At 39.1% G+C, this 20,885-nt stretch overlaps 1 protein-coding gene across 5 annotated transcripts in view; it reads right to left on the bottom strand.

The window, feature by feature from the left end:
* The window catches only part of Nt5b (5' nucleotidase B), a 589,792-nt gene that overhangs the window by 110,469 nt on the left and 458,438 nt on the right, over window positions 1-20,885 (bottom strand). For all 5 annotated transcript variants that reach the window (XR_016546972.1, XM_090374117.1, XM_090374115.1 and 2 more), the window contains exon 12: window positions 11,221-11,313. Coding sequence is in view for 4 of the 5 variants with exons in the window: in XM_090374117.1 (XP_090230243.1) it covers window positions 11,221-11,313 (93 nt within the window). In the remaining variant the exon portion in view is untranslated. The remainder of the gene's footprint in view (window positions 1-11,220; window positions 11,314-20,885) is intronic.

A 20,885-nucleotide genomic window follows, 5' to 3' on the forward strand; every position in this document is an offset into this window, starting at 1 on the left:
ATTTGATGAGCTTGAAGTGCTAGTCAAGACATCAAAGGCAGAAATTGTTGGGACATCAGAGTTGTGATGTCACACAGATATAAGCAGTGCAGAATTGGAATTTGGGGAGTACAATGTGTACAGGAAGGACAGGAAGGGAGGAGAGGTAATGCTGTTAGTTAAGAAACACATAAAATCTAAAGAAAAATATCAAATTGATGTTGGTGGACAATGCAGTGTTGAGTCTGATTTGTATGAAATAAGCTGGGAAAGGAAAAATGAGAGTAGGCATGTATGTGGCCTAATGAATCCGATGTGTATAATGAGAAATTGTGCAGAGAAATAGAGTAGGCCAGTAAATCAGAATGTCTTATAATGGGGAATTTTAACTTTCCAGATATTGACTGGAACTAGTGGGTTGGTCACTCGCACACTAGCAACACTTTTGTGGATCTATTATATGACTGTTTTCTAAAGCAACATATTCGAGAGGCAACCAGAGGGAGTAATACTCTTGATCTGATTATCAGCATTGATTATTCATGCATTAAGAATTTGCAGATAAAGGAACCATGGGGTGACAGTGATCACAATGTACTGATGTGGGAATTACTTAAAGATGTTACTACCATCAAGGCTAAAGGGAAGGAATTTTGCTTTTGTAAAGGTGACTATAGAGGTCTTAAACAGTTTTGAAATTCTGTACAGTGGGATCAACTGATGATTTTACCAACATTGAATTCTAAATGGGAAGTCTTCGGGGACTTAATTTTGGAGGCTATTAGGCTTTTCATTCCAACTAAGAAATACTGTTCAAGGTTTAGGCCTAAATGGATGTCAGATGAATTAATAAGGCTTGTGGCAGAGAAGAAAAATGTATGGGATGCAAATAAAGTATCAGGTGACACAGAAGCCAATGGCAGATATAAACTAGTCTGTAATCAAATCACAAAGAAGGTTAGGCAGGCGAAGGCAGATTACGAGAAATCTTTGGCAAAGGATGCAAAGAAAAATAGCAAAGAGTTCCTTACTTATATAAACTCTAGGAGGAAAGGAATTAATCAGATTGGACCACTTAACATAGATGGGTTGACTATTGATGATTATGCTCAGGTAGCTGATAAACTGAATGAGTATTTTGCATCTACATTCACACACAAGGAGTTACTCAATGAGGGGAGTGCCAGACGTTTATCAAACGCTAACAGGGAGCTAAGTGATTTTGTAATAGCTGAGAGCAAAGTGGAGGAGAAATTATTGAATTTAAACATAAAAAAGGCACCTGAGGTGGATGGGTTCTCTCCAGTTATATTAAAGGAGGCAGCAAAGGAAGTAAGGAAACCCTTAGCCATAATTATGAGAGCTTCCTTGGACTCAGGGGAGGTCCCCATGGACTGGAGGTGTGCAAATGTATCCCCAATTCACAAAGCGGGATCGAAGGGTGACACGAGTAATTACAGACCAGTTAGTTTAACTTCTGTTCCAGGTAAAATAATGGAGTTACTGGTTAAAGATGCATTGCAGGATCATCTAGACAAGACTGCAGCAATAATTCAGACACAGCATGGGTTTGTTAAGGGAAAGTCTTGTCTGACAAATTTGATAGGATATTATGATGTGGTTACAAAGGAACTGGATGCAAAAAATAATTTTGATATCATATATTTGGATTTCAGGAAAGCTTTTGACACTGTTGCGCATTGAAGACTATTGTACAAATTGGAGTAGAATGGTATTAAGGGTAAGTTGCTACAATGGATAAAAGGGTGGTTGAGTGGGAGAAGACAGAGGGTGGTAATTAATGGGTGCTGCTCTTCGTGGACTAATGTTATTAGTGGAGCCCCACAGGGTTGGGTGTTGGGTCCTCTGTTGTTTTGTATATTTATCAATGATATTGATGAAGGTATATCAGGCTTAGTGTCGAAGTTTGCAGATGATACAAAGGTTGGCAGGGTTGTTAATGACAGTAATGGCAGTGTGCTACTGCAACAGGATTTAGATAATTTGGGCAGATGGGCTAAGAAGTGGCAACTGAAGTTTAACCTTGACAAATACAAAGTACTGCATATGGGTAGAAGTAACCCCAGAGAAATGTACCAACTGTGTGGTACTACACTTAAGGTGGTAGAAATCGAAAAAGACCTGGGAGTAATTGTGCAGTCAGATATGAAGTTTTCTGAGCAATGCAGACAGGCTGCCAGGTCATGGGGTTTTGTCAATGATATATAGGAATTTTGCTAGCAGGGAAAAGGAGGTGATTGTCCCTCTGTATAAGGCAATAGTCAGGCCATGCCTTGATACTGCGTACAAGTCTGGAGGCCTCATTTTAGGAACAATGTAGATTTGCTTGAGTATGTACAGAGAAGGGCAACATGATTGGTGAGGGGAATGAAGGGATCCTCTTACCAAGAGAGGCTTAAGTTCTGCAAATTGCAGCGGCTGGAGACTAGGCACCTGTGCGGTGATCTGATTGAGGTGTATAAGGCCTTGAATGGGTTGAGCACGCTGAATTCTGATGGGATCCTTTCACTTGTTCAGATTATGAACCTAAAGGGGCATAAATTCAAATTAAGAAAAGACAGATGTAGAATAGATGTGTGGAAATTTGCCTATAGCCAACGGGTGGTTAATTGCTGGAACAAACTTCCATCTGTCGTTGTGGAAGTTGATAGGTTAAATAAATTTAAGAAGGAACTGGACAGGCATTTGGAGGGAATGGTGTGATTTTTTTGGCTGATGCTGCATAAGCTTATACACTTGCTTTCTTGCATCACATGCCACTACTACTACTACTACTATATAATAGGGGTAACAGAAACGTGGGCAGATGTAACTTCACATTCAGCAAAAGCTCTTTTCACACTCATGCTTCTTATCAAAAACAGCCCGAACATGAACAGAGATTTTGTCAAGTCTGAAGTTACATCTACCAACATAGAATCTGTGTGATGTGAGTTATTTGGAAGCAAAGGAACAATGGGAGTGGAAGTAATCTACAGACCAGAAGATCATGAAAAATATGATAAGAGTCTTTACCTGCTGACAGAATGGGCAAGTATGAAAGTCTTATTATGGGTGACTTTGATTTACCTCAGATTGATTAGAAAAGTGGGAGAGAAACTCACCAGGAAAAAGCTTTAAATAAACTAGATTATTATTTGTACCAGCATATTAGAGAAATTACTAGGAGTGAGAATATTCTTGACCTCGTCATTACTAACAAATCAGATGACATCACTGTGCTTAAAGTACAGGAGCCATTGTCAGGAAGTGATCGTGCAATTGTCAGTTGGAAGATGGAGAAAGATTTTGCAGTAGTTAAAGGTAAAGGCAGGGGTTTTAACTTCAGAAGAGGGGACTTTTATCAGTTTAAGGTGCTATATGACATCTATGAATTGAGCATGTTGTCAAGGATGGTGAATATGTTTGAATTATGAAATACTTTTAAAGCTAAAATCACAGAAGCCATGAATATATCATACCTTTAAGAAAATACTGCAGGAGGAAGATGCCAAAATGGATGACTGCAGAGCAGAAAAAAATGGCATGGGACAGGTGCAGAACAATAAAAAATATTGAAGCCTACAACATGTACAAATTGATCTGTAATAGTACCACAAATAAGGTGAGGGGGTGCCAAAGTTGCCTATGAGAAAGCACTGACTAAGAGAGCAAAGAATGGGGACAAGGAATTTTTTTATGTATGTGAAAGCTTCAGCCATTTTATTTACAACACTCCTAAAATACTGTAGATAAGACAGTTGAGACTAAGTAGTTTTCTATAGTTGGCTACCGTGACAAACTCCTTGACATTATTTTGGTTTGTATCCCAAACTTTATCTTCCACCTCATTTGAAACACTGCTTTTGACATGATCGACTGGCATAATGTTCTCACACAATGCAATGCATAGCTAGATGTTCTTCAAAAATTTATAATATGGTTAAAGATTACTTCAAGGATAAAACTGTCACTGTTAGGTCCTCTTATGAGTCATTAACTCATCAAGTGAATAAGGGATGCCCACAAGGTTTTGTCTTTGGAACCTGATGCTGGAAGATCAGCTATATCACAGCTATCAACATGTGAATATGTGAATGATTTAAGTACAGGATGGAAGTGATATTTAGTGATATTGGTAGAGAGGGAATTCTTGAGCCCAATTGGAGGGCAGATCAAATTACTTAATGAGTGAGCTGAGTGGTGTAAACTGCACAGGATAGCAGTTTGGGAATGAAAACAAAAGTTTTGCTTTTAAAAGGGAAAAAAAAGGTAAATTGCAGCCATTATCAGGAGGCTTCCATCCACTAAAGGATGGAAGCCCCCTCAACTCATGACTATAATCTGCCAAAAAAGGACCAACCTGCACTGGACCAGGTTTTTTTTTTTTTTTTTTGTTAGTTGTTGGCGCATCGGCTTCTGTGGCCATAATGCACCTCCCAAGGTTTTTGCAGTACTTGAATCCAAGCCCGAGGCGGGATTTGAACCCGCGACCTTTGGGTTGCCAGGCAGGCACTTTACCCACCGGCTAGTCTGGTCGGCCACTGGACCAGTGCGGGTTGGCAGATCGGCCATATTTAGCAATCAGGAGCTTGAACCGTGGTCTACTCAAAGAGCGTGTGCTACTGCACTCCCGCTCCTGACCACTCGAATATGAATGCCTACTTTGAAAGGGAATTTGGCACTAAATATAGCACTGCTTGTATGAATCAATAGTGAAAACCTCCCATTTATTATCGCATTGAAATATTTGTTCTTCTTGAATACAACAAAGAAGAAAGCTAATCAGATCGGACCCTTGAGCACTGGGTGTAGGAAAGTCTTAAATAACCCAGCTGATGTTGCAGACGAATGGAAGGTACTTTGCATCAGTTTTTATTCATTGAAACAAAAGACCCTTCATGCTGAGAAGAGGCTGTATGAGTGAAGTTGAGCCATATGAAATTAGTGATGTTGAAATTACAGATGACCGTTTATTAGGACAACCTTTGAGCATAAAAGCAAGTAAAGTACGTGGAGTTGATGGCATATACCTGATAGTACTGAAGGAGACCACTAGGGAGTATATTGAACCACTGAGGTTATTTATGATGGTATCTTTGGACTCTGGGGGGGGGATTCCTTTGGATTGGAGAAGTGCCAATATGGCCAGTACATAACAGTTCTAAGAGTGAAGTTGGTAACTGCAGACCAGTTAGTCTGACTTCAGGGGTAGGAAAAATCTTAGAGACAATGATAAAGAGGCCATTTATCTAAATGGCCAATCCAGGGCCATTTAGATAAATATGGCATTCTGAAGGACACCCAACATGGTTTTGTTAAGGGAAAATCATGTTTAACTAACTTAGCAGGCTATTTTGACAGTTACTCATGACTTAGATGTAGGGGAACAATTTTTATATAGTTTATTTGGATTTTACGAAAGCATCTGACTCAGTCCCTCATGAGATGTTACTGTATAAGCTTGAACAGGTTGGGATTACTGGTAAGATTCTAAGATGGACTGCTGGGTGGCTGCAGGGCAGAAGGCAGAGATTAAAGGATATTCTTCAGATTGGTGTGAGGTCAGGAGTGGGGTCCCTCAAGGAAAAACAACAATGATCTTAGATCACTGTTGTTTTTCATTTTCATAAATTACATAGACATAGGGATAGAAGATGTGATGTCAAATTTTGCAGTTGATGTAAAGATTGGTAGAGTCATCAATGATCAGTGCCAAGCTGTGCTTCTTCATGATGACTGGAACAGGCTTCAGGAATGGTCAGAAAAGTGGCAGCTAAGTTATAATGCTGCTAAATGCAAAGTCTCACACTTGGGGAATAGCAACTCACAAATAAATTATACACTTGTTGGGGTTGAATTAAAAACAGTGGAGGATTTGGTTTTGGTTTTTTTTTAGGATCATTAGCAACTAAGGCCATATTGCTCCGGGATATGCGGTCGTCATTCCCTGACCTTTCCGCATCCTCTGTATTTGGTGGTGACGGGTTCGAACACCGGTCTAATCAAGAAGCATGTGCTAGGCACTGCTGCTCCTTCCCACCTGGCTACGGAGGCGCCTACACTGTGGAGGAGGAAAGGGATCTGAAAGTTATAACAGACAGATATGAAGTTTTTCTGAACAGTGCAAAAATGAAGGCCCATGGTATCCTATTGATGATTTATCAAACGTATCCAGTAGACATAGGGAGATAATAATCCCACTGCATAAGGCAATTGTAAGACCACATTTCGAATACTATGTTCAAATATGGAGAACTCATCTGAGAGAGAGGAAAAAAAAAAAAAAAAGAGAGAGAGAGTGAGGTTCTTGAAAAGGTCCAAAGATGGGCAATTCGAATGGAGAGATAGGCAGAAGGACAACCAAATGATGAGAGACTTTGATTATGTGGGATACAGAGCTTGGCAACCAGGCACCTCAGAGGTTACCTGATTGAAGTTTATAAGGCTCTGAGAGGGATTAATAAAATGAATGAAGGTGGAATTCTAACTATTATAAAGAATTAGAGAACTAGGGGTCATAAATTCAAATTATAGGGTTGAGGTTTAGATTCGATTGTAGGAAGTTTTCTTTTAGCTAGTGAGTCATTGATTGCTGGAACAAGTTGCCCTCGCACTCGCAGGTAGTTGAAGCTGACAGGTTGAATAAATTCAAAGGTCAACTGGATGTGTGATGAGGGAAGCATATAATTTGTGTAACCTGTGTGATGAGGGAAGCATATAATTTGCATTTTCCTATCTACTTGGTCTTTTTTTTCCCCCAGTGCAGCAAAAGCCTGTGGCTTCCTTGCACTATATGCGAAAACTATTACTATTCAAATTTTACCAGCTGCTGACTTATACTTACCTGTACAGAGCTTGTAGACAGTTCCTCGTGGGTCTTGATTTACAGCTATTCTAACCAGCTCCATCCAACTCGTGAATTTCCTTTCACAATCAAATGCACATATCACCACTACATTGAAAAATATTTTGCCTTTGGTGTTAGTCTCTTCCTCATCACCAGTATGCTTTCTCATTATAACCACTTCCTTGCTTTGTATACCTTTTGCCATCAGCTCTGCCAATTTACAACAACACTACCACCTAACTGGTGCTTGCTTGATTTGAGTCTGTTTCATTGACACAGCTGATGTATCATGTAGAATTCTCTGAAGCAATTCGACAGCATCACTCTAGCCTATGCAACAAATTTTCTGTAGATATTCCCCCAAGTTCTTCCAGATAACAAAGTGAGTGCTTGTTTTGTTTGTTTGTTTGTTTGTTTTAGAGTGCATTAGCATCTAAGGCTATAATGCGCAAGTCAACAAAGTGAGTGCAGTATACATATTTGACAACAAAGGAGTGCAATTGAGTTGGAGTCTGAACAGCACAGATCCCTGGGTTTACTACAGGGAAACTATTGAATGATAATCATTCCAGACCCACCCTGCTTTCATAGACCTACCAGAAATCATTTTGAATCTTCCTTTTCCCAGTTTGAGTCTTCCTCTGAAATTTCTATCCTCTCATCTTTCTCTGATTCAGACTTACTTGTGTTATTTTGTCTGATCAAAGACCTTAAAACTGCAATGGTGAGCCTGCCAAACCTCCTGGTGTTGGGAATTCACTATTAGCAGGTGCTCCAAAATAGCTCTGTTATTATTTTTAGCCTGCAGATTCAGTCTTGCTGCATATTAAAATACACTTGACAAGATACTAATCGTCATTTCTTCTATCATTAATGACCTTCCATTCAGGAATTTTCCTTAATTCCTTCACACTCTGTTTATACTGGAGAGATTTAGTTCATTTAGGATGTGGTGATCAATTACACGTAGAATTTGTCTTCATAATTTATTCTTAATCAGAACAGAGTATGGAAGATTTCCCTATCGAACTACTTGCTTATGCTAATAAATTATCATGATCTTAATCCCTTTGTCATCTCTATCTCATACCAAGATTGGGTAAAAGCCACTATATTTGATCTGTAAAACTATAAAAAGCCTCCTTGTGTGAACATAAAATTGTTTCAAAACATATTTTTATACTTAATTTTAATGAATTTAAAATCACATATTAATCTAAATAACATTTCATTATGTAGCACAATGCTCTTATTTATTTTATATTACTGCTTCATTCTTAATCTCAATTGTAATTCTTATTTATCATCGAATATTGTATTTTATATATATTGTAATTAAAATTTTACAAACTGTAACTGGGTGATTCCTGTAATGTGTAATAAATATGACCCATTTCAATTGTAGTTTCTTAGTTGGAAGATATATTGAAGTTCTTGTTTAATTTGCCATGTGCTCATGTCTAACCAACCAGGTTGTCTGGTGAACTTGAAACCGGTCTAATTCAAGTGGAGACACTAAAATCGCATCAAGTTTAACCCTGACCTAGTCAGCTGCAACTCTAGCACTGTGGTTGGTTAGAACAGGTTCAAACTCAATGAATAAAACATGGATCTCATATGTGCTCAAAAACCATGTACCATCAGGAAGAGTGCAAGGGTATTCACATGCATTCAGAGTGAGTGCAACATAGAGAACATGGGCTGTCATTGTAATCAGAAATCCAAATTTAACAGTAACCAAAATCAGCACACTATGCTAACACACCATATGGACACAAGTCACCAGAGAACATGGCACAGTTTACTTCATCTCCTTATACTGCCACCCATGTTAGGACATTAGACCTTCCCTAAAATATCTGTAGTTGGCAACCAACCTTCTGCCCACTCAAAAGTTTGCATCTCATCATCACAATGGATGCAAACTGGCAGTCATCACAGTAACTATGGCACAGAGTACATGTCACTCATGCACTGGTGCATGAATGTATCATACTAAGAAGAATTCTTTTAGCTATTGGTCTCACAGTATTTAACTCCCAAACCATCCAAGAAACCTTCAGCAATACCCACAAGGAAAGTAATACTGATTTCTCTTGGCAACATCAGCATTAGCAAGAGGAATATATGGCTGGGTGATCTGGAATGGATGTGAGACCAGTGACCACAAGGTTATCACTTTCACTCTTGTGAACAGACCGGATATACACCATCATCACAATTGATTTTGCTCAGGGACAGTGCACTCAGACACTTCTGAAGGAAGCCTGGGGAAACCTCTACCAGATTATGCATAGTTATCCCTCAGAATGGTATGAAATAAATACCAAACAACTACCAAAAATGTTACAATGTACACAGGGATCATTCCGTGGCCTCTTTTGTGCACTGTCCTGGATTAGTGAACACGTAGGGCACTTGACATTGTGGACTTCAATATAAGACAGCCTGCCAGCCAAGACCTGCTATGAATAGTCACTTTCATTCAACAGATGCTACAAAAGGTCTGTAATGATACCCTTTGCCGATGACCTGATGATCCCTACTGAAGCAGATTCTCAGGCAGAGCTAGAACAGTGTGCTAGGAAAACTGTTTTTCCTAGTTTTGTAATTCTCTTACAAAACTAGGAAAAACAGTTTCCTAGTTTTGTAAGAGCCCTAGAAAAACACTACTAATGATCCCAAATCCATAAATTGAAATTGCACCAACTAAATTAAGGACCATGCTTATCAGAGGAAATCTCAGCACAGCCAAAACACCAATGGTCAGACTACACGATCAACATATCTCCAATGTCTATGAATAACACAACCTTGGAATTGTAACAGACAGTAAACTTACTTTTATACCATATATATATATATATAGCCTATATTAAGAAAAAAATCAAAAATTATGTTGGACTTATCAGGAGAATCACCAGGTCTGACTAGATCCTCAGGGAGGACCCCAGCAATTAACTACAAACCCATATTCCTGCCAATTATTACGCATGGTGCAGGAGTCTGGTTCCAGCACACTGACAGGGCCATCAGCTTGGTTTGGAATTCATTGACATATCAGCAACGTAGGCTATAATGTACCAACAATGGTAAATAAAGACAGTTGAGATGGTAAAAGATAAAAAGGCAATAAAATATTACAGTGACCCCTGAAAATAGGTCAGCATGTCAAGAAAAAACTAAGCTATATGAGTAGAAAATTGTAAAAAAAAGGGTAAAAAAGATGTATAAGTAAATTTTAAAAAGTATATGTAATAAAAGGGTATATTTAAAATAGGACTAAACAAATCAATTTTAAATAGTCAAAAACTGCTAACACATAGTCATTGCCAGATAGTATCTGAATGACTTGAGTGCATAGGGCTCAATCGATGGCTAAAGGTGGTAAAAGATATACATCTATGTCTAAAATGTGGATATTCATTTAAAAGATTTTAACCATCCATTCAATGGTTAAAATGGTGTAGCAGTCCTCACGCACACACACTAGGGTTATCTACGCTCTGCAGAAGAGAATATATAAGACAATTATCCTATGTGGAGTCAAGCAAGAACAACTTGCTCTCAATGGTTCCTATGCAGACTCGACTGTCACAATTATTGTTATTGGGAGTGTAATATATTTTTTATTACTGCCTGTAGTCTCTCTATAAGGAGACCAGCAGGCTGTGATTCCCTTTGGGATTGTACTGATTTGGCTGCAGCACCTACCAAATTATCACCCGATTCCAATATGCTTGTGATCAGCAGAAATGTATGTCAAACATAGATTCATAAAGAGAATATAACTTCTGCTGAATCCTCCACAGGAATGGATGGGGATTATATCTCATCACTGATAAGCCTGTAATGTACTCAAAGAATCTGTGTAAAACCATAGATCTTTGATAATTATTAGTTTTAACGTGGTCCAAGACTAGCAAGTCTATAGCATACAACTCTGTGGTGTACATACTACACTCCTGGCAAATCTCCTCAGATACAACGCTAACTGATAAGACTGCAGTTGATTCAAAAGATTATTCTGATTCGACTCATCGATGAAGGCAGGCTGATCATATGTCAACATGGTTATCACTAAAAAATTATTCATCTATTCTTGCATTTCTTTTTAATGAATTATCTTATTAGCAGCAATGGTTAACAAAGGACAGAGGTCTCTGATGGTTCATTGCAGCAGAGATCCCATTAGAAATTCCCCTTAAGTAACTCATCATCATGATAGAAAATAGTTTGTAAGCAAGTAGCAACATTTAAAAACCTTTAAACATGCATTCAGATGAAACACAAAACTAAAAACACAGCAATAACAAGAAAATTACTGAAAAGTAATTGCAACAATAAATGCAGAACATTCACTAGAATACTAATGAATACCAAAAACTTACAGTGTCCACTTGACGTAAAATTGTTCCTCCTCCGAAGAAAACAGGTTTCCTTGCATCCACCAAAATATAATCAAAATAAGATTTCCAGTCTTTCTATGATAAAAATAAGGGAAAAAAAAAGTTATATTTTCAATGAGTAAAACCAGTACTACAATGATTCAAAATTAAACAACTGCCCTTGGCAAAATATTCAAGTTATTCCTATAACTTCTGGCTAGCCTTAGTTATCTACAAAATGTATCAACAGAGAATTGTTAAAAGAACAAGTAAAAATAAAAATTCAAGACATTAAATTTAACTTGGTGAGTATGTAGGAGTGTGTTCTGAAAATATGGATAAAAAAAATTCAAAACTGATCATGAGAGAACTACTGTTTGCAGAAGGATGTAGTTTTTACAGTAATACTCCACTATAGAAAATTTTTTATGAAACCAAAAATTAATTTAGTTCCAGAAGGGAATGCTATTGCACAAAGTGGTGTCAGGGGGAGAGAGGAGGATGATTAGTTTTAAACATATGCTATTCACTCATTTTTCCATAAATCACCATGTTATCTTTACCCAGCCAAGCTCTAGTGATTAAGCTGAACTACAAGAATTCTGAGTATGCTTTATGGAAATTTTATTTAAAAATACATGAAATGTGGAACTGCAACCAAACTAATACTGCCATCTAGATTAACTTGACTAGTTAAGAGGTTTGAAAAAGCAGTGTACCAGTCAGCTCATCCATGAAGTAGAAGACTATAATATCTGCTGCTATATTGACTGCTGTTGACGAGTATACCAATAGCAATGAATAGGCCACTTCATCAACAGACAAACAGCCAGTTCTTTTGCTTGTAAATTACATCAGTATCCTAATAAAATTCAGCATGTGTGGCAATTGCTGAATCAAGAACTCACTAGGTGAGCCTCTGCAATGAGCAACTAAACACTGAACAAACACTGATAAGAGCTAGTTGTTCAACGTATTTTGTTGCCAATTTCTGAAGCCAATTTTTCACTAAATGGAGACATGAACGCAAACAAATTCTGCATATGAGCACCTAATTAAGTCCACATTGCAGGCACCAAGGGTAATTAAAAAACGTGGTGTGGTGTGGTTTTATTGAATTGTTGATCGTTAGGCCATTTTTCATTTAGAATATTGTGAAAATCTATGCAATACTAGATTAGTACTAATAGTAGCAAGCAATGCAAGGAAGCAAATTTATGTAGCACAGCATCAGAAGAGAGGAAAAAAGAAAAGAAAAAACATACTCACCTCATCTATACATCCCTTCTGATCCTTCTTGAAATTAATTCAAAATATTTGCTTCCACATAACAATGGAAGTTTATCGCAAAAATCAATCGCTTTCTGGCTGAAAGCAAATTTTTGAATATCCGCCCTACAATCAGCCTTCTTTCACCTTTAATGTATGTTACCTTATGTGTATCGGCCAAGAAAGAGTAAAGATGCCATTTAGTTTACTCAATTCAATTAAGCCTTAAACACTTCAATTAGGTCTCTTCACAGGTGCCTAGCTTCCAGATGCTTTAATTTGCAGAATAAAGCCTTTCTTCATAAGAGTACACCCTTGTGTACCCTTAACTAATCTTATTGTTCTTCTCTGCACCTGATCCATTGACAGAACTCCATAAGCTGTTCTAGCAGCCTGCTCAGAGAACTTCATATCAGACTGCACAATTACCTCTAGGTCTTTCATTCTCCACCCCACCTTGAGTGTGGTACCACCAAAATGCTATGTTATTTGGAGATTACTGCTACCCATATGCAGTACTTTCGTTTATCAATGCTCAATCGTTTCGTTTATCAATTTCGTTTATCAATACTTTCATTTATCAATGCTCAACTGCCATTTCTGAGCACATCTGCCTAATTTTTCTAGGCCCTGTTATAGGTAGTTTTCCTTGATTTCTGGCATTAACCACTCTAGCAACCGTTGTTAAAGATATGGTGTGCAAATCCTGAAACTTGACACCAGCAGATTTTCAACTATATGGCTACCTCATTTTATATATCAAGAGGTAATCTGAAGGCTGTGCCATCACTGAAAGATGGTGTATACCACGGGTGGCCAACTTGATTGCAGTTTTAATTTTGGTCGATCACAATGAATTTTAAGTATATATAAAAAATGGATTAGTCAAAATCTAAATGTTATTATTATTATGCATCCCACTGCATACACTTATTTACAAATCTGTAGAACCACGTGACGACTCTTGTCGCCACTCAGCCACTACGCTTGTCTAGTGAAAATTTATTAGCATTAGCATTAGTAGAGGCATATGATGCAAGAAAGCAAGCTTATTCAGCATCAGCCAAAAAAAAAAAAAAAAAACCCACTCCCATTTCACCCCTCCGTTCGTTCGAAATACCTGTCCAGTTGAGCTTTAAATTTGTTTAGGCTATCAACTTCAACAACAAGTGATGGAAGTCGGTTCCACCAACCAACCAACCAACCAACCACCCGCTGGCCAAAGGCAAATTTCCACACATCTATCAGACATCCGTCCTTCCTCAATTTGAATTTATGCCCTCTGAGGTGATTATTCTGAGCAAGATGAAGAATCCCATTGGCATTGAGCATGCTCAAACCATTCAAAGCCTTATACACCTCTATCAGATCACCTCGCCAGTGCCTAGTCTCCAGACTCTGTAATTTGCAAAACTTAAGCCTTTCTTCGTAAGAGCAACCCTTTGTTCCATTCACTAATCTTGTTGCCCTTCTCTGTACCCGTTCCAGCAGCTCTACATCCTTCTTGAAATGAGGCCTCCAGACCTGTATACAGTACTCAAGATGTGGCCTAACCATTGCCTTATACAAGAGAATAATCACCTCCTTATCCCTGCTAGAAAAATTCCTGTATATCATTGACAAGACACCATGAGCTACTCTTGCAGCTCGTCTGCACTGCTCAGAGAACTTCATATCTGCCTGCACAATTACCCCCAGGTCCTTTTCATTCTCCACCACTGTCAGTGTAGTACCGCAGAGTTGATACGTTGCTCTGGGGTTACTGTTTCCCATATGTAGTACTTTACATTTGTCAATGTTAAACTTCATTTGCCACCTCTCAGCCCATCTGTTCAACCTTTCCAGATCCTGTTGCAGCAGCATAGCGTCAGTAGTGTCCTTAACAACCCTGCCAACCTTTGTATCATCTGCAAACTTGGACATTAAACTTGATATCCCATCATCAATATCATTCATAAACACCGAAAACAACAACGGACCCAACACTGAACCCTGAGGAACTCCACTAATAACATTAGTCCACGTTGAGCAGTGTCCATTGATTACCACTCTGTCTTCTGCCACTCAACCATCCCCTTATCCACAGCAGCAATTTGCCTCCAATGCCACACTGCTCCAATTTGTGCAGCAGTCTTCCATGTGCAACAGGATCAAAAGCCTTTCTAAGATCCAAATATATAATATCAAAGTTATTCCCTGCATCCAGTTCTTTTGTGACTACATCATAGTATCCAATCAAATTGGCCAGGCAAGACCTGCCCTTAACAAAACCATGCTGCGTCTGAGCTATAACTGAATTCTTGTCTAGATGATCCTGCAGTGCATCTTTAACCAGTGCCTCCATTAATTTACCTGGAACAGAAGTTAAACTAACAGGTCTATAATTACTTGTGTCAGCCTTTGACCTTCCTTTGTGAATTGGAGTTACATTTGCACATCTCCAGTCCATGGGTACCTCCCCTGAGTCCAAAGAAGCTCTCATAATTTTGGCTAGGGGTTTGCTTACTTCCTTTGCTGCCTCCGTTAATATAACTGGATAGATCCCATCCACCCCAGGTGCCTTTTTTATGTTTATCCTCAACAATCTCTCCTCCACTTTCCTCTCAGTTATTACAAAATCATCCAGCTCACTGCCAATGTTTACTTTACCTACATCATTCTCCTTCCTGAATAACTCCTCATGCGTGAATGTAGATGCAAAATACTCGTTTAGATTGTTAGCCACCTGAGCAGGATCCTCAACTGTTGAACCATCAATATCCAGTGGACCAATCTGATTCATCCCTTTCCTTCTCGAGTTTAAATATGTAAAGAACTCTTTCCGTTTTTCTTTGCATCCTTTGCCAAGGATTTTTCGTAGTCTGCCTTTGCCTGCCTAATCTCCTTTGTGACTTGGTTACAGACCAACTTATATCTATCATAGGCTTCCATGTCACCCATTAATTTGTATGTATCCCATGCATTTTTCTTCTCTGCCACATGTCTCATTAGTTCATCTGACAACCATTTAGGCCTAAACCTTGAACAATATTGTTCAAGGTTTAGGCCTACTTGTTAACAGGAGAGATTGCTTCTACAGGGATGGGATACACTTAAATAGAAAGGGTGCAAGAATTTTTGCTGATGCTGTCGAGGCAGTGTTAGGTGGGTCGGAAAACTGCTAGTTGGGGGGGATACAAGGACTAATAGATTAACAGTAGCCACTGGCAGAGGTGGAAGTGATTCTTGCACTGCTTCTATTCAAATGAGCAGAAGTCTGAAAAACAAGATGCATGATATTTCAGAGACTGCTGGTAGTCATTGCGTTACAAGTAAACACATGGGTTGTGTTAGGGTAGCTAAGAATAGAAACAGGTGCATGTATACCTGCGTGTACACCAATGCTAGGAGTTTGGTAAATAAATTTGATGAATTTGAGGTATTGCTCAAAACATCAAAGGCAGATATTGTTGGGATATCAGAGACGTGGTGTCACACAGATATAAGTAATGCGGAACTGGAATTTGGGGAATACAATGTATATAGAAAGGATAGACAGGACAGGAGGGGAGGAGGGGTTATGCTATTAATTAAGAAACACATAAAGTCAAAGGAAGTGAAGCCAGTTGACATCGATGGACAGGGCAGTGTCGAGTCAGTTTGGTGTGACATAAGCATAGGGAAATCAAAATTGAGAGTAGGAGTGTGCTATAGGCCTAATGACTCTGATGTGTATAATAATATATTGTACAGGGAAATAGAATGGGCCAGTAAATCAGAGAGTCTTATAATGAGGGATTTTAATTTCCCAGATATTGACTGGAATTTGTGGGTTGGTCACTTGCACACTAGCAAGGCTTTTGTGGATTTATTGGATGATTGTTTTCTACATCAGCATGTTCGTGAGGCAACAAGAGGGAGCAATACTCTTGATCTGATTATCAGTAGTGATTCTTCATGCATTAAGAACCTGCAGATAAATGAACCACTAGGTGGCAGTGATCACAGTGTGTTGAAGTGGGATTTACTCAAGGAGGTAACTACCATCAGAGGTAAAAGGAAGGGTTTTTGTTTTCGTAAAGGTGACTATGATGGTCTGAGACAGTATTGAAATTCTATACAGTGGGACCAACTGATGATGTTACCAACAGCAAACTCAAAATGGGAAGCATTCAAGGAACTAATCTTGGTGGCTACCAGGCTTTACATACCAACTAAGAAATATTGTTCAAGGTTTAGGCCTAAATGGTTGTCAGATGGACTAGTGAGACATGTGGCAGAGAAGAAAAATGCATGGGATACATACAAATTAATGGGTGACATGGAAGCCTATGATAGATATAAGTTGGTCTGTAACCAAGTCACAAAGGAGATTAGGCAGGCAAAGGCAGACTACGAAAAATCCTTGGCAAAGGATGCAAAGAAAAACAGAAAGGAGTTCTTTACATACTTGAACTCGAGAAGGAAAGGGATGAATCAGATTGGTCCACTGGATATTGATGGTTCAACAGTTGAGGATCCTGCTCAGGTGGCTAACAATCTAAACGAGTATTTTGCATCTACAGTCAAGCATGAGGAGTTATTCAGGAAGGAGAATGATGTAGGTAAAGTAAACATTGGCAGTGAGCTGGATGATTTTGTAATAACTGAGAGGAAAGTGGAGGAGAGATCGTTGAGGATAAACATAAAAAAGGCACCTGGGGTGGATGGGATCTATCCAGTTATATTAAAGGAGGCAGCAAAGGAAGTATGCAAACCCCTAGCCATAATTATGAGAGCTTCTTTGGACTCAGGGGAGGTACCCATAGACTGGAGATGTGCAAATGTAACCCCAATTCACAAAGGAGGATCGAAGGGTGACACGAGTAATTACAGACCAGTTAGTTTAACTTCTGTTCCGGGTAAAATAATGGAATCGCTGGTTAAAGATGCACTGCAGGATCATCTAGACAAGACTGCAGCAATAATTCAGACACAGCATGGTTTTGTTAAGGGCAGGTCTTGCCTGACCAATTTGATTGGATACTATGATGTAGTCACAAAAGAACTGGATGCAGGGAATAACTCTGATATTATATATTTGGATCTTAGAAAGGCTTTTGATACTGTTGCACATGGAAGACTGCTGCACAAATTGGAGCGGTGTGGCATTGGAGGCAAATTGCTGCTATGGATAAGGGGATGGCTGAGTGGCAGAAGACAGAGAGTGGTAATCAATGGACACTGCTCAACGTGGACTAATGTTATTAGTGGAGTTCCTCAAGGTTCAGTGTTGGGTCCATTGTTGTTTTCGGTGTTTATGAATGATATTGATGATGGGATATCAAGTTTAATGTCTAAGTTTGCAGATGATACAAAGGTTGGCAGGTTCGTTAAGGACACTACTGACGCTATGCTGCTGCAACAGGATCTGGAAAGGTTGAACAGATGGGCTGAGAGGTGGCAAATGAAGTTTAACATTGACAAATGTAAAGTACTACATATGGGTAACAGTAACCCCAGAGCAATGTATCAACTCTGCGGTACTACACTGACAGTGGTGGAGAATGAAAAGGACCTGGGGGTAATTGTGCAGGCAGATATGAAGTTCTCTGAGCAGTGCAGACGAGCTGCAAGAGTAGCTCATGGTGTCTTGTCAATGATATACAGGAATTTTTCTAGCAGGGATAAGGAGGTGATTATTCCCTTGTATAAGGCAATGGTTAGGCCACATCTTGAGTACTGTATACAGGTCTGGAGGCCTCATTTCAAGAAGGATGTAGAGCTGCTGCAACGGGTACAGAGAAGGGCAACAAGATTAGTAAATGGAACAAAGGGTTGCTCTTACGAAGAAAGGCTTAAGTTTTGCAAATTACAGAGTCTGGAGACCAGGCACCGGCGAGGTGATCTGATAGAGGTGTATAAGGCTTTGAATGGTTTGAGCATGCTCAATGCCAATGGGATTCTTCATCTTTCTCAGAATAATCACCTGAGAGGGCATAAATTCAAATTGAGGAAGGACGGATGTCGGATAGATGTGCGGAAATTTGCCTTTGGCCAGCGGGTGGTTGGTTGGTGGAACCGACTTCCATCACTTGTTGTTGAAGTTGATAGCCTAAACAAATTTAAAGCTCAACTGGACAGGTATTTCGAACGAACGGAGGGGTGAAATGGGAGGGGTTTTTTTTTTTTTTTTTTTTGGCTGATGCTGAATAAGCTTGCTTTCTTGCATCATATGCCTCTACTAATGCTAATGCTAATGCTAATATTTCTTAGTTGGTATGTAAAGCCTGGTAGCCTCCAAGATTAGTTCCTTGAATGCTTCCCATTTTGAGTTTGCTGTTGGTAACATCATCAGTTGGTCCCACTGTATAGAATTTAAATACTGTCTCAGACCATCATAGTCACCTTTACGAAAACAAAAACTCTTCCCTTTACCTCTGATGGTACTTACCTCCTTGAGTAAATCCCACTTCAACACACTGTGATCACTGCCACCTAGTGGTTCATTTATCTGCAGATTCTTAATGCATGAAGAATCACTACTGATAATCAGATCAAGAGTATTGCTCCCTCTTGTTGCCTCACGAACATGCTGATGTAGAAAACAATCATCCAATAAATCCACAAAAGCCTTCCTAGTGTGCGAGTGACCAACCCACAAATTCCAGTCAATATCTGGGAAATTAAAATCCCCCATTATAAGACTCTGATTTACTGGCCAACTCTATTTCCCTGTACAATATCTTATTATACTCATCAGAGTCATTAGGCCTATAGCACACTCCTACTCTCAATTTTGATTTCCCTATGCTTATGTCACACCAAACTGACTCGACACTGCCCTGTCCATCGATGTCGACGGGCTTCACCTCCTTGGACTTTATGTGTTTCTTAATTAATAGCATAACCCCTCCTTCCCTCCTGTCCTGTCTATCCTTTCTATACACATTGTATTCCCCAAATTCCAGTTCCGCATTACTTATATCTGTGTGACACGTCTCTGATATCCCAACTATATCTGCCTTTAATGTTTTGAGCAATACCTCAAATTCATCAAATTTATTTACCAAACTCCTAGCATTGGTGTACACGCAGGTATACATGCACCTGTTTCTATTCTTAGCTACCCTAACACAACCCATGTGTTTACTTGTACCGCAATGACTCCCAGCAGTCTCTGAAATATCCTGCATCTTGTTTTTCAGGCTTCTGCTCATTTCAATAGAAGCAGTGCAAGAATCACTTCCACCTCTGCCAGTGGCTACTGTTAATCTCTTAGTCCTTGTATCCCCCCCCCAACTAGCAGTTTTCCGACCCACCTAACACTGTCTCGACAGCATCAGCAAAAATTCTTGCACCCTTTCTATTTAAGTGTATCCCATCCCTGTAGAAGCAATCTCTCCTGTTAACAAGTACAGTCCAGGCTGAAAAAAATTCTACCCCTTGAGCCTTGCACAATCCCTCCAGGGCCGAATTGATCGACAAGGCTCTCATCATATACTCCCTCCTATCGTGTCTGGGCAGAATTGCAGACACTTTCAAATTCAACCCTAATTCACGGCTTTTTTTCAACAGTGACCTGTACTTGCTAAGTAATTCCGCCGGTCTCCTACTCTTAATATCATTAGTGCAGTTATGTTTTGGAGAGCACCGTGTATGTATCGAGTTCTTATTTAGCTTACTTAATATTAATAACTGGGCAATATATATACATTAATTTAATATCCTTTGATTTAAAATGAATACTATGAAAAAGAGTAAAACGTATCATTTTCATCAAGACTGGGAACTAGAATACTTTTTTGTAATGATAAAAGAAAAATGTTGTTGTTTGCTTTGCAATGCATCCATGGCTATACCCAAAAGAGGAAATTTAGAAAGGCACTTCAATGGCACTCCATGGTAAATACCAATTGGATTTTCTGCTTAACAGTGACTTTAGGAAAAAAAATTAAAAGAACTTAAATCCAGATTATTCGCACAACAAAATTTCTTCATTACACCCAATTTACAATATAAAGCAGTAACTGTAGCATCATTTAAAGTGAGTCATATTCTTGTAAAAAAAATGCAAACCATTTTCTGATGGTCAATTCATCAAAGATGCATTTTTAGAAATAACAGATTCTCTTTTTGAAAATTTTTAGAACAAAAATGAAATTAAAAGTGCTGTTCAAGATCTGCAATTATCTCAAAATACTGTGATGCGACACATAGAAATAATGAGTAAAAATGTGAGCGAACAATTGCATGCTCGTATTGCTAATTATGTATCTGTCCTTTTCTTTACACCTGGATGAGCCGACCGGGCTAGCCGAGTGGGTAAAGTACCTGCCCGGCAACCCAAAGGTCGCGGGTTCGATTCCCGCCTCGGGCTTGGATCAAAGTACTGCAAAAAAAACCTTGGGAGGTGCAATATGGCCACAGAAGCCGATGCG

This window comes from Mastigoproctus giganteus, chromosome 5, assembly GCF_048544385.1.
Source record: "Mastigoproctus giganteus isolate SK-2022 chromosome 5, ASM4854438v1, whole genome shotgun sequence".
Taxonomy (NCBI): domain Eukaryota; kingdom Metazoa; phylum Arthropoda; class Arachnida; order Uropygi; family Thelyphonidae; genus Mastigoproctus; species Mastigoproctus giganteus.